The 14,863-nt window shown below is 38.1% G+C and overlaps 1 protein-coding gene across 1 annotated transcript in view; it reads right to left on the reverse strand.

Annotated features, from left to right (window-relative positions):
• Positions 1-490: 490 nt before the first annotated feature.
• The window catches only part of LOC107671155 (FERM domain-containing protein 4A), an 83,296-nt gene continuing 68,923 nt past the window's right edge, over positions 491-14,863 (reverse strand). Inside the window, exons 15-24 of the mRNA XM_016464018.1 lie at positions 10,330-10,463; positions 9,644-9,766; positions 8,861-9,092; positions 8,531-8,587; positions 7,443-7,680; positions 7,194-7,349; positions 5,638-6,398; positions 4,951-5,047; positions 3,987-4,054; positions 491-3,105 (exon numbers count right to left, since the gene is read on the reverse strand). Coding sequence (XP_016319504.1) covers positions 3,991-4,054; positions 4,951-5,047; positions 5,638-6,398; positions 7,194-7,349; positions 7,443-7,680; positions 8,531-8,587; positions 8,861-9,092; positions 9,644-9,766; positions 10,330-10,463 — 1,862 coding nt within the window. The 3' untranslated portion in view covers positions 491-3,105; positions 3,987-3,990. The remainder of the gene's footprint in view (positions 3,106-3,986; positions 4,055-4,950; positions 5,048-5,637; positions 6,399-7,193; positions 7,350-7,442; positions 7,681-8,530; positions 8,588-8,860; positions 9,093-9,643; positions 9,767-10,329; positions 10,464-14,863) is intronic.

Consider the following 14,863-nt stretch of genomic DNA (forward strand, 5'->3'; position numbering starts at 1 on the left):
TATAATCAATATTATAATTGTATTTCAACTGTCAGTTTTTGTGAATATGCATGTATATGTATGGTAAGACAAAAAAAAAACAAAAAACAACAACTTTGTAATTTCTGTCCAAAACAGGACATCCCATATGTGTGACCTTGAATGAAGGATCAAAGCAAAACTATTTTCTTTCTCTTTTCCCCCATTAACATTATTAATGTTTTCTGTGACATGACATACATATGCATATTTTTAAGCAGCATTCAAATTTGGCAAATCAAATTTCAGTTTCATGGACTTGGTATTTCAATCAGCGGGTGTGATTGTCAGCTTCACCTGCGGCTGATCTCATTCCACACGCAGGAACATAATCCACAAAGGTGACATGCAGAAGAATTTTAATTACGCCTGGAGGAAGCAGATCATCACCTTCATCCACCTGAAGCAGCATGTTGCAATATATATACATTAACCATGCGAATAATAGCAATAAAGTGATTTCAGGCTTTGGTTTAGAGAACATTCAGCAATAATTTATTTCAGGATCTCAAGAACCACCACATTTCTCATCTGGAAAATTCAGTATCAGTTGCCAACAACACGTTTTTTGAAAAATGTTACTATACAAATTCTTAATAGAAAAAAGAATAAATTAACTGTGGAATTTGCTTATATTTAACCCGCCCAACAATTCCACTTTATTTTTTTCTACAACACCGTTTTATTTTGTCCGGTTATGTCTGAAAATGAACTCATGAAACATGCTCTATTGTCAAGACGAAGTGAGAAGACAGTTTAGTAACTAATGTCCTTCATTTTGCACGACTGGTATTAAAACTATTGACAACAGTTAGGAAAAGTCTACAGCTAGGAAACCAAAGCAGTAACTGGCCTTCCTGTAGCACCTGAACGTGTCGTTGCTATTTCCCAGCTTAAAGACCCAAAAATAAAACGAATACTGATTTATAAAAATCATTAAATTAATGGTTTTACATTTTCTTTTAAAAGAACCCAGTTTCCACAGTCCTGCCTATAAATGTTGATAAATGTTAGTTGTTTTTTTTAATATAAAAAGATTTTTGTTTTTGATATAGTGTACAGGTAAGACGAGAGGAGTGAGCTCACATTGGCCTAAGAGGACATGAGGTCTGAACGACCTCTAAATGAAGGGCTGTTTTTACACCGGGTTTGAATTTTAACATCAAGATGCATAACAGTGTGCTGAGCATGCACAAAAATAATGAACAATCAATTTTAGGGCAGATAAAAACGTCTGGTTTACTTATAGGCCCTTCATGGAACATAAATCGGATGACTTTTAGATTTAGTGTCTGGTGACTTGGACCCTTTCAAATACACATTTGTAATGACTGCTTATGTTAACGCACAAACTACTGACTTTTTGAAGATCTGTTGAGTTGTAACGGCACAGGGTGTGCTTTTAGCTACCGGTTTCTTAAGGTACTTTGCATGTACGATGTTTCGTATCTTGCAGAATATGTGACAAATGCGGTCTTTAGCATTATGGCTTGATGTTTCCTCGGTCAGGCGATCGAGGTGAGGGGCACACGTGGTTTCGGATCTTGTTGACTGCGTGATAAAAGCATTAAACACCCTGTATTGTCTGAGCTTATGGTTTCTCACCGGCTGCTTTTAAAATGAAGCACCTGCTTTAATCACGTCACATTCTGGAATGCTGTTCTCCTGAAAGCCTCAGGGAAGAGGTAATGTCATTTTCGTTAAAATATTGTGTCGGTGTGCCACGTTGCGTTGTGCTCCTCTGACTTTTGACGGTTTTATAAATACGACGTAATGTCATAGTGGTGTTACAATTAAGTAAATTCCTGAATTAAAAACGTACATAAAAACAGAAAACGGATAAGGCCAGGGGTGTTTGAAGAAGGTTTTTTGTGTGTCTCTTTACTTCACTGATGTCACAACACTATACGCGGGGGTTTGTGACTTTTCATGCAGTGTGGGCATACAGCAGGGCATTGTGGGATGTGCAGTTCAAGCTCAGAGCACCATGGTGGCGAGTTGCCGGTTGCAGCCTGAGTTGCAGTACTTCACAGATCAGTCACTCAAAGCCGAGGGTCATGCTAATGCCTCTAAGCTAACGTTTCAGATTTGTTTTACAGCTATGGCTTCTAAATTAGCTAATGTTTTGTAAAAATGGCTGAACTTCCTAGACCAGAATCGATGAACTTGAGAATGACAAATCAACATTACGCACGAAGACTACAATGTTTTGAATTTTCTCGAAATGACGTACTTGTGACGTCATAATCATGAGCGATATATTGGGGCTCATCTTCCAATCCAGAATGACCGAAGAAAGGCTTCTGCCTTTTTTAAATGCTCTATTGTTATTCACAAAATATCAAAGTTCCCAGACAGTGGGAGGGGCTTATGATGCACTCCGGTACAATGAGAAGGGGCGCTGTAGTATGAAGGTGGGGCTTGTGGTCACATACTGTTTTTTTGTTTTTTAACAGAACTAAGAACATAAAGTTCGACAAAGGTGGTTGACGCCAAAGCAATCCATTGGAATGTTTTTTTTGTGCATGTCATGTGCATGAGAGAGAACGGTGCCGGCTCTCTGACATCAGTGCAGAGGGACACACACGACAGCAGGGGGCGAACGACTATTTTAGCATGTGTGTGCATGAGTGGGGTTGACTTATAGTACAACGCACATAAGACGTCTCTCTTATGCACATCAATCCAGCGATGGATTAAACACGGAGGGTTTGTGCATACGGAGGAACCGGCTGCCAGCTAACTGGGTCAAAGTTCAAAAATCAGAGTGGGAGGGTCAGACAAGGTCAAGCTCAGTTCATTTAGACTCTTGTATTCCCATAGTTCATAAGCACTGTACCGCCGGATATACAGAGAGGAAGGAGAGGGCGAGGTGGTACTGGCTCCAGCCATAGGTGTTTTCAGATGAGTTGAGGTCCAGACTGTGGTCAGGCCTGCCTTCTGAACACTCTTTTAAAGAGAGAGGGATGAGGGATGAGGGTTTAGACGAGCGTTCCCGGCTTTGCCTTCTCGTGCCCGTACCACTGTACGTCCACTATCTCAGAGCACAGGGGACTGCTCAGGAAACAACTATCTGTGAATGGCGATCTGCAGATGAGAAGTAGAGGAAAGTGTAAGACATCTTGACATTTTTTAATAGGTATATTTAACAGGCTGTACCATTTATACTCTGGTTGCTAGATTTATATTTGTGCAACTATCAGAAGGCCCATATGGAATTGAATGTCATCTGAATAAAGAGGTTAATTTGAACATGCTTTAAGCTATCCTTATATATTTTACCATGTAGAATGTGCCATCTACCATGTATGTGTAGAAAGTGCAAAAAACTTTGTCTGGACCTGGATAACAGTGGGAACACCTGCATCTGTTTTTTGCACATGGAACCAATGAAGAAAAATTAAAAACCCAAATAAGAGAAAAATACTTGTTATTATAAGCAAAAGAAAAAAAAAAGTATTTTTTGTACAACATTACATTTACTGTATTAAATAGATCTTACATATTACATTTAATACATTACATTTCCTTTTTAACATATTTAATAGATTCATTTTTTAAATATATTTATAAAATAAAATATTTAATATATAACATTAAATGCTTTTCTTTCCTCTCTCTCTCTCTCTCTCTCTCTCTATATATATATATATATATATATTAAAAAATAAAAATGTATATATTTTTAAAAAATAAAAAAAATATAAATATAAATATAAAGAAACTGTTACACCACATAATATAAAATTTCTAATTTTGTGATACAAAAGTTTGGTCATACTGCCCACAATGAAGTTTTGTTTCAGTACACCCTAGTAAATTATAATAACAAAATAACACTTAAATAAAATTTGTATTCTGAAATACAAATTCACTTCCAACACAAGCAAATGACACCGTCAGAGAGGTGAAGGAGTGAAAGAGTGAGATACAGAACATGCAGAGAGATAGAGATTGAGAGAGTGTACCTCTCTACTGGTCAGTGCTTTGGTGAGAGGGAGAACGGTCTTCAGTAGGAGAACTTTCAGTCGTATCACTGCCCCGAGAAAACACACATACACATTCAGGCAGAGGTGGGTTAGTGAGACAGAGAGAGAGAGAGAGAGAGAGAGAGAGAGAGAGATGTTAGTGTTTGTGGGTAGCCGTGATCAGTTAATGTAGAGTGAGTCGTGTAATTTTGACACTGGGGTAGTTCTGTTACACTATTAAAGTGAACAACACAGACAAAGCATTGGTACAGTTAGGTGGACGTCTAAACCAAGAGAATGTGCTCCTTAACCCAGACTTTGACCAACATCCTCAAATATGTCTGAATTTATACAGTTCTTTAAAGTAAATACCCACTGACAAACAAAGCTGTACAATCTACAGGAAAACCAAGCCAATTGTGCAATCTTGGAAGAAACTAAGAACAGCACAATGAAAATATTAAGTATATATGTAAACACCCTTGGTCAGTTTAGTGCAAGGAAAACCATATAAGCCTTGCCTAAAAGCATACTCAGGTCTAGAGTGATGCAAATCACTGACGAATATTGCAAGTGATTTTTTTCACACAAAACTATTCACATTAACTGCAATGCAAAAAAAACTAACAAAAAAACTAACAGCTAATTTAAAGTGATTTGTCCTTCGTATTAGTCTGAAAGAAGTGTCACTTACTTATTTAGTATTATTACATGATTCTGATTGGTTAGTCCATCTAAGAAACTACAGAGATGCAGTACTTTATCTAACGAGCCACTGGGATACTAGATACTGTTGTTACTTAGATTAAATAACTACTAATCAGACATAAACTACAACCTACAGTTTCTTCTAGACCATCTACATTTCAAGAAAATAATATTGGACTATGAGGCTTTTTCATATGTGTGTGTGTGTGTGTGTGTGTGTGTATATATATAAATATATATATATATAGTTTCTTACCCGCTCTGCCAGTTGAGTATGTGTTGTGGGCTGCAAGGGGGCGTAGCTGCAGGGTCACTGCAGGGAGTTCCACTCCTCTGACTGTGTGGAGATGCAGCTGAAACACACACAGACTCCACTGTAAGACACTAATGCATACAGCTGAACTACAGTCACATATGCTTATACACATGGTGAACGTGTCAGAGATAAAGCTGACTGCTTGCTGCCAACACCCTCTTGAGCTTCTGGAAAAGGTTTGGAGTGTTTCTACCACCCAGAGAAAAGTGATAATCCCCATGACACACACCTCACAGCAATGTACTGAAGTTGACACATAAAATAGGTCTCGTTTTACCACTCTTTCTCGCTCTCTCCGTCACACACACTAAATCAATGCAGCAGCATAAATATGTACACAATGAAGTGAAATGTACAGACCTTACCTAAATGTGAATGAAAATTAGGTTGTGAGGGTGAGAAACAGTTTGCGCCATATATATACAGTATATATATATATATATATATATATATATTAATTAAAATATCTAACATATTATATATATATATATATATACATATATATATTACCCACACAAAAAAAAGCCACAATCAGGAACCATGCATCTAATTTATGATGTTTACTGTAGGAGGTCTAGCAGGTATTCATATATCTTTTTTTGCATAGTTTATATTTGACCCGCTCACCTGGTGACCCCTTCACTAGTGTCCCTATTCGTCCTCCACGGCCGTCTGAAGCATTGGAGCTGGTGTGCGTGACACGGCTGTGCTCCTTCAGCGATCCAGACGAGCGCTGGTACCAGCACCGCAGCCCCTCTGACACCGCTGCCCGTCCCCCTCCTCCTCCCTCCCTGCCTAGAGATGGAGTCCTCACAATCTGTGAGCGTGACGGCGTCAACCTCCCGCTGCCACCACCCACTTCCCCGTCCTCCCCGGAGCCCCACCCCTCCTTATAAAGCCCCCCAGCTGTGTATGAGTTGGAGTTGGGGCTACTGCCCTCTGTGTACAGTGGGTACTCTTTGATGCGATACTGTGAGGAGGGTTGGCTCTGGCTGTGGAGGTACACGCCCTGATGGCTTCCGCACACCCCTCCGTGGGTGCTCCCGTTGCGGGCCACTAGGTTGGGCATACTGCCAGAACTGGATGCACCCAGGTGTCCGGCAGACTTGTGACGCTGCTGCTGCCGTTGTCGGGCTTTGGAGGGCGAGTCCTCGGCCAGCGTACAATAGTTAGGATTGGAGGTGGATGAGGGGTAGTAATGTTCTGAACTGGATTGGCTGGTGCAAGATGAGCAGTCGTCGGGGACAACAGAGCCATTGCTTCCTGTCCTCCGTGGTCCTGACAGAAACAGGTCAGGGCTAAGTCCCGTCTCTGTGTCCGCCTCCAAGGATAGCAGCTTCCCCTGAGACTCCAAACTGGAACTCCGGCCACGGAATGGCTGAGTTAGACTGAGAAAGAAAACAATTATAATTTTAGTGGATTATTTATTTTTTAAATATTTATATTTATAAAAAAAGAATACTTTTATTCAGCAAGGATGCATTAAAATGATCGAAATACAACAAAAGAAAATTTTTATGATACAAAAGATTTCTATTTTAAATAAATGCAGCAAAATTTTTATAGTAATAAGATATGTTTTTATAATAATTAGAACAATTATTAATAATCGAGCACCAGTAATATCTAATAATATTTGAGCAGCAAATCAGCATACAATGATTTCTGAAGGTTCATGTAACAATGAAGACTGGAGTGATGATGCTGACAATTCAGCTTTGCCATCACAGGAATAAATCACATTTTAAAATATATTAAAATAGAAAGCAGTTCTTTTAAATTGTAATAATACTTCGCAATATCTCTATTTTTGTTCAAATAAATGCAGCCTTGGTGAGAATAAGTGACTTCTTTCAAAAACATTTAAAAAACATAAATAAAAAAACGACAGGTAGTGTATTTTGAAGAAAGATTACAAACACAAACATTATTTTTCTTTGGAATAAATGACGAGTATTGTGACAGTAAATAGGGTTGATTTTGAATTTGCATGTTGATTTTATGTTTGGTTTTAATTTTATATGAAATGCAATTATATATTTATTACATCATATAAAATATGAATGAATTAAAACATGAACCATTCATATAAAATAATAATTAATTTATATAGCCTAAGAATGTAACTATGTAAATATTATGTTAAATAAAACCCATAGGTGATGTTCTCATGTTGACAGCACCTGGCCGAGTGGACGTAGCTCCGTGTTCTCAGGTCAGGGGTAGAGGGCATGCTGGACTGGCTGTTCCAGTGAGGGAGGGAGCGCACAGGGCTGTTCTGGAGAGAGTTGCTCCCTCCCACCTCACAGCTGCCAGTGCTGGGGAACCGCCTGTGACTACTGCAGAAAGAGAAAAGACTAAACATAATTTATTCATTTAAATGTGCACCACACTAGTCATATACCAACACAAATTTTCTGACTGGTCCGTACCTAGAGTGTGAGGAACGTTTCTTCACCCGTTCGTAGGGTTCGTCTAATGAGCTTTCGCTCCACATGCGCGGTTTGATCGGGGACTTGTCATAGTCACTGCGTTGGTAGTGCAGGTGTCTCAGTCCGTCCAGGGACTGTGGGGGAGGCGGCCGACTGTGGGACCGGGGTCGGGGAGGGAGACCTTTGTGTGGGGAGGCAGCCGGAGAGAACGTGGGGGTTCCTGTCACCTGGGGGTCATCTGGAGAACAGAGTGAGAGGAAATGAGATAAATATATCATTTAATGTTAAGATGGTGCACGTGTATGTTCCTTTTACTTTTGAGGACAAAATTGCTAAAAGAAAACATTTAATTAATTAAATTCATGAAAATTAAATCAGATAACTTCTTTTTGGGAAAATGTTCATACAATTAGTTGATGTGTATTATCTGATTTGATGAGCCACATTCAAAGTTCTTGTAAAAATATCAATTGAATTCTATACTAAATATTAATCAGCAGAAATAATGAATATTAATGAGGCAAATGCCTGTATTGTATATGTAAACTATATTCATTGGCAAAATAATTGTTGATTGCATCTTGATGATATCCACCCTCCCATTTTACCAAAAACACCTCTTGAAGGAAATGTTAGAAATTAAAAAAATTAAAATAACTAAAATTAAATCAAAGAAATCAAAAGCAAAGAAAAAGAAATGCCTTGATGTGTATTATTTGATTAGATAGCCATAAACAAAGTTATTGTAAAAAACATATCAAATTCTATACTTAATATTAATTGGCCAAATGAATGAATATTAATGAGACCTATGTCTGTTTTGTATCTGTAAACTTATTATTATTATTTGGCAAAAGAATAGGTTATTGAGTCTTTTATGATATTCAGCTTACCACTATACCAAAAAACACCTCTGAACCATGGTAAAACCAAAACCAGCAACACCCACTTTTCACAATCCAATTAATTACAGATGGATATAATCAAACACTGACCTAAATTTTTATTATTAAATATTCTGCTTCAATTTGAAAACAAAATACAGAAGTAAAATTTATATTTATGTATAAAAAGTGTACAAAACTCACCATCATCCAGCACCAGGGCGTCAGACAGTGAACTGTCCTCTGAGCCAATATTCGCTTCTGCCGAACAAAAACAAAGACAACTTAAAAGCAAAAACTCACACACCAACATGTCAAACAAATCTTTGTAACCTGGGCGTGAACACGAGTGCGTTAAATGAATTTTCACAGCAGAGGTCACACACAGACACATGCGTTCACAGTTTTATAGGTCTATGGGAGGTGCGATTACTCTTGCTCTCAGCATGAAAGACTTTACAGAGGAAACACTTAATGAACTCACAGGAGCGCTGCAAAAACGTCTCAACAAACACAACAAACAGAATTCCTCACCCTCTATGATTAGAGAGGCACGCTGTGTGGGTTTCTTCCCAGAGCGAACGCGGTGCTCGTTGATGCCGTTCTCGATGTCTTGCAGCTTCTTCAGAGCATTCAGATATGACGTCTTCCTCTGTTTCTTCAGCTTTTTGCTGCTGATGTGAGGATCAGATGCTAACCGCCGCGCTGCCTCTGTTATCTGAGACTGGATGGCAAACTCCCTTTCCAAACGCTCCAATTCCTCTTCCTAAAAAAAGATGTAAACACACAAAATGAGAAAACTAAGCAAAAAAACAAAAAACAATCCTTCAAATTGTCCTTTGTGAAATTAGCAAAACACACTCCATCAGAATAACAAGACAACTACAGGCGCCAAGCTGTCTAGTTCTCACACACACATTGAGACAGCTAAGATATTGTGGCCTCTTATCAATGCCTTCGATTAATCACCCAAAATCAACAATCATCAGTCATGTAAAAAAACACATACAAAGGCAAAGATGACATTGTGACCTCTTACATAAATCAGCTTTCTTCATTCACACAGCTAAGCTCTTTTTTTGGATTTTGTAATCCAGCTCCTTTGGCTGACACTCAACACATACACTGCACTATCGCCACTTCCTCTGATCATGCCAGACTGGAGCTATTTATAGAACCCTGCACACATACATGAATGTGTGATTGTGGCGTAAAGGGCAGTGTATGATTGAGACAACTGTGCAGCATTCGCTGTGGTCAGGGGTTCAGAGGTTGTACGGTACCAACTTTAAAATCACACTATAAACAGTCACTGACCTCTCCTCTGGGCAGGATCTTATGCTCGTCGAGTTTGAAGGCGGTGCCGATTTTGCGTCTGACGTTGGGCGGCTCCTCCCCGGGATCGAGAGGGTACTCTTTCGGAAGTTTTCCTGTCAGCTCCTGAAACACAGCACACTATGTTACACTCTTAATCCAGCTGTTGTTGTGTGTGTATGAGTGTGTGAGACTAAGATTCTAGTTCTGATCAACACCTTAATGAGCAGCAAATCCAGGCTTGACTATTTGCAACACAATTTTTAGGCATCCTAAAATGCTTTTTAAGATTATGTGATGTAATAAAACTATGTAATAAAAATGACTTTATGCATAATGCTTTTAATTATAAATATGCTTTTCTTTGCTTTATAATTCCAGCTGCTCATTCAAAAAGATGAGGAAGATCAAATATGCACTCTTACAACCATCTACAACACATTATAATAAAGAACCCATATCGCAATTATTGTTTTTGTCCCTAAATTTAAGGCCTCTTAAGTGATTTTTCTTTAGGAGATTCTGTTATAACATTAAAGATTTTTAAGATTGACTGTATATTTGAACAAAATGCATAAAAACATTAAAATGTTTCAAAATAGCTTCCTATGTAGACTGCAGACAGCAAGTAAGCTCAGGTTTTCGAACAGAGCCGTTATGCTGAAGTGAGAAGTTGTTTCGATCCTTACCGCTTCTCTGATGCAGATGCTCTTGAGTTCCTCTATTCTCTGTCTCAGCGTCTCCTCCAGAGCTTCCTGTCTGGCCCTCAGAGCCGCCAACATGTCCTTCTTAGCGGTCTGGGAGCTGTCCGACTCTTGAGAGCCTACACACAAACACACACACACACACACACACACACAGTTAGATCAAATCTAGGGTTGACAAGTCACATTTTACCAAATGTGTGAGTGTAACCTAAAGGTCAAAGATCAGAAATGTTTAAAGGTCATATCAGCACCAGCAGCCCCAGACTTCAGCTTAAACAATCATTCTCACTTAGCAAGAGGGTGTGTACTTCACCTATTTAAATGCTATGAAAGGGGCAAAGTGTGTGTGATTCCGGACAAAACTGAACAAAGGGCCCCAATGGGGCAACATTGTTTATTAGATACTCCATGTGGATCAGAGCATGAGGCAAAGTTGATTGTGTCCGAGATGTTTACGAGTAAGTCAGCTAAATTTTTTGGCAAGTTTGGGAAGGATTACATAACAACAGTGATACCTTAACATTACAACACAATGCTAAAGACATTAAACCAGTGTTTGTTTACCTGTGGTAGAAATTAGTCGAGGCTGTGAATGTGTGTTTTCTCACACTGAAACTATGTAGCATCATGGACAGCTTCCTGCATCTCTGCCGAGGAATGTGATTTGTCTGGTGTGTTTGGAAGGGGATAATGAGGGTGTGTGGGCAGGCAGCTGTCTGGGAATCAGTGAAGGGTCAGCAGTAATAGAGAGAGAATATGACCGGGGTCACTGGCTGTGTCGCTAGTGTCCAGTCAAGCCTGCTATGTGTGTGTGTCTGTGTGTCTTTGTTCTATGGCTACAGAAGAAGCACTGAAACCCTAAATGTGTCCTGTCACTGTAAATCAATATGGCATGGCATTTGGCAATCTTATATATTATGACTTACACTACCATTCAAAAGTTTGAGATCAGTAATATATATATTTGAAAATAAATTCATACATCTATTCAGTAAGAATGCATTACATTGGTCAAAAGTGGAAGTAAAGACATTTGTAACGTTACAAAAGATTTCTATTTAAAATAAATGTTCTTTTGAATTTACAAAAAATATTAAGCAGTACAACTGTTTTCAAGATTGATGATTAGAATACAAGTTTCTTGAGCACCAAATTAGCATATTAGAATGATTTCTGAAGACTGGAGTAATGATGCTGAAAATTCAGCTTTGCATCACAGGAATAAGTTACATTTTACAATGGAAAACAGTTATTTTTGTTATTTTAATTGTAGTAATATTTCACAATATTACTGTTGTTACTGTATTTTTGATCAAATAAATGCAGCCTTGGTAAAACTTCTTTAAAAAACATAGAAAAAAAATCTTAGCGTCCCCAAACTTTTGAATGGTATTGTATGTTGGACTAAAACATATTTAGTGATATTTAAAACATTTTTATCTTGTACACACTAAGATCAGGGACATATATAAGAAAAAGTAAACAAGTAATTATTCCAGAATCATTCTGAACATATGAGTGAACCAGAGTGGGAATTCTTGTCTCTCAGTTCCTGTGTGTATGTGTGACAGGAGAATTTAGCTGCAAAAGGCTTTTCCACTCTGCCAAGTTTGGATTTGGTAAGTTGCCAAATAAATCCATCATTTTTGCTTCCCAGTGGAAAGCGTTCAGCATGGGGATGTGAAGTGAAAGACGTTAAGAGAAAATTAGTAATGGACACACACTTGGGCTGGGTGGGGTTCATGGGAACTCTAGAGGGACAGAACTGTGGTGAACCTATGAAGCAAAGAAAGGCATCACACTGCACGACACAAAAACACAGAATAATTTTGTCACTGGAACAGAGCGACACTGTTTTGGAGAGTGTCTCTGTGAAATCTCTCTATCCTTTCAGACACTACATATAAAGAGACAGGAAATTTCTGCAGCATCTGAGTGCTTTACAGAGCAATGACACACACATGCACATTTAACAGTACTGTATGTATAACAATGCTTTAAACTAGGGATGCAAAGATACCAATTTTTCAGAACCGATCCGATCCCAAAAATTCTGAGTATCGACCAATTCCGATCCGATCTGAGCGCAGTTTTTTTTCTAAATCAATGTAGAATTTCTATACTTCTGTGGGTTGACCTGATCATCACTATTGTGTGTGTTATCATGATCTATGACAAAAAAATACTACTATAAACTAGGTTAGTGGATAATTCAGCAGCAAAAGTTATTCTAGAAAAATCATGTGTGCACAATAATTTTATAAAAACATGAAACTAAACTAAACATTTAGTGAAACAACATTATTTAGTGGGAAACAGATAAAAGTTAGTAAGTGTAGAACTAAATCTGCTAAAATCTTACACATTGCTCTTTGTAATGTTGGAAAATACATTCATGAAAAACAAGTAGCCTAAATATATATAAATATAAATATATATATATATATATATTAGTGCTGTGTCCGTCCGTGCTCTCTCTCCACTGTGGATAAACGCGCTTGCTTTCTGAAGACACCGGTAAGCTTGCAGTTTAGCGATCTCCACTTCAATATTCTATTCTCAGAAAAGTGTAATTCATCAAGTGTTTATTTACACGAGAGAGAGAGAGAGAGAGAGAGAGAGAGAGGCTGTGTATGAATGAATTACCACCGTTTTGCCGTGTTTCTCTATTAACAGTGAAGCTGTGGCTTTAATTCCTTTAGAAACTATGATGTTACTAGCTCCTTGTTGAGAAAGATAACGTAGCTCTTGAGCGATTAAGCTATTTTATTGATAAAATTGCGGGGCAGAGCTAAAAAGTTTGTTACTGAATGTCTGTGCGCGCGCGCAACGTGATCTGTGTGAGTGCCAGTGCAGTCCTGTATCGTGATATGTATCGTATCCTCTGTATCGTGACTTTGCTGGTGATACACAGCCCTAATATATATATATACATACTATAAAATTAAAAGACATTTATTTTAAATGCATAGCACAGTAATGAAGGCAGCAACATATGATAGATAGAGGGGTCCTATCTATCATATGTTGCTGCCTCCATTACTGTGCTATACATTAGATTATTAATAGCCTTATAGGACAGACCAAGAAATGCTATAAATAATCCTTCATTGCACAAAAGTATTATATAATACGAAAAGCTCCAATACAGAGCGGCACAAAGCGCTTATGCGCATCCCATGTGCAGAATGATGCGCTTGAAGCAACACGGAGTCACAGCGTGCAGTGACTCCGTGTTGGAAAGGAAAGAGATATTGATGCGTAGTTTATTAAATCTGTGCGATAGTATATTGAGCCTTTTCTACAGTTTTAAATCTCAGTTATTGTGTGCTCTTGAAGAGTTTCATCGTCATGACTGTAGTAACCAAACACGACACGCAGTTTGAATGCTGAATGGAGGATGACAGACAACTGCAGCGAAGAGAAGAGTTTACGTGACCTTACGTCTTAAATATTAATCTATACTTCACAATAAACTATGGAACGGCTTCAGAACACTTGAAATATAGTGCACGAAAACGTTATGGTGCTTTATAATGTTTTTGTGCCTTTCGTGGTGCTTAACAATAACACAGAATAGTAGTGGTCGACCCATATATCGCCAAGGCCGATATATCGGCCGATATCTGCCATTTTTCAAATAACGGCATCGGCCGATAAGTTTTTCTGTTTGGCCGATGTGTTTGAGTCAGGACTTTTATTTTGACGGCGCAGGGAACTGCTGCGGCAGCGCCTGAGCACACAGTGCTTACATTCTTCCTCTTGTTCGCTGTTCGCTGTTCTGTCTAATACGAATAGAAGTCTGTCTAATAATCAGATAGAACTGTTAAACAAAGGAATTAAAATGTATACAAAAAAGTTTTATAACGATTGCTTTAATATTATTAAAGGCAAACATTATAATACTTTCTCATTTGCCGTCAGTATTCAACAAATACGCATTTATATAATTTAAACAAATCTTTGAATGACTAATGAACATTTAATTTCACAAACCTCGCAGACTTGGTCGAATCTAGTTGAGATCTTGTGAAGTGTGCATGTGACCTGCATGATCGCGTGTTCTGTGACGGTCGGTCCTATGGTCCGTGTGAATTGAATACGGACAGGAGGAGAGTTCAGCTTCACTGGAGACGCGCGATCGACAAACTTTAAACTCGTGACTGATTTCAAATTATGCTGCGCTTTATGCATTTGCCCACTGTCATATTCATGTCATTTTCACTGTGTGCTGTATGTAAAATGAGTGTTACCTTGGCTTTATTTGAAAAAATATGATTCCCAATGCACACAAACTTCCCAGAATACTAAGTGCCCTGTTGGTTATAGTGTTTACTTCCTTTTTAATTATATTTTTATTAAATATTTAGTTATTTGTGAAAAATACTTTGTCTTCTAGAGTATAAGTGTTTATTTTACACGTTTATTTTTTAATCCATTTTCAAATAATTTCAAATTTCTTAAATATGAATTAAAATAAATAAAATTATATCGGCCACCCTGCTTTCCAAGATAT

Source organism: Sinocyclocheilus anshuiensis, unplaced genomic scaffold, assembly GCF_001515605.1.
Source record: "Sinocyclocheilus anshuiensis isolate Anshui unplaced genomic scaffold, SAMN03320099.WGS_v1.1 scaffold1141, whole genome shotgun sequence".
In the NCBI taxonomy this organism is placed as follows: Eukaryota; Metazoa; Chordata; class Actinopteri; order Cypriniformes; family Cyprinidae; genus Sinocyclocheilus; species Sinocyclocheilus anshuiensis.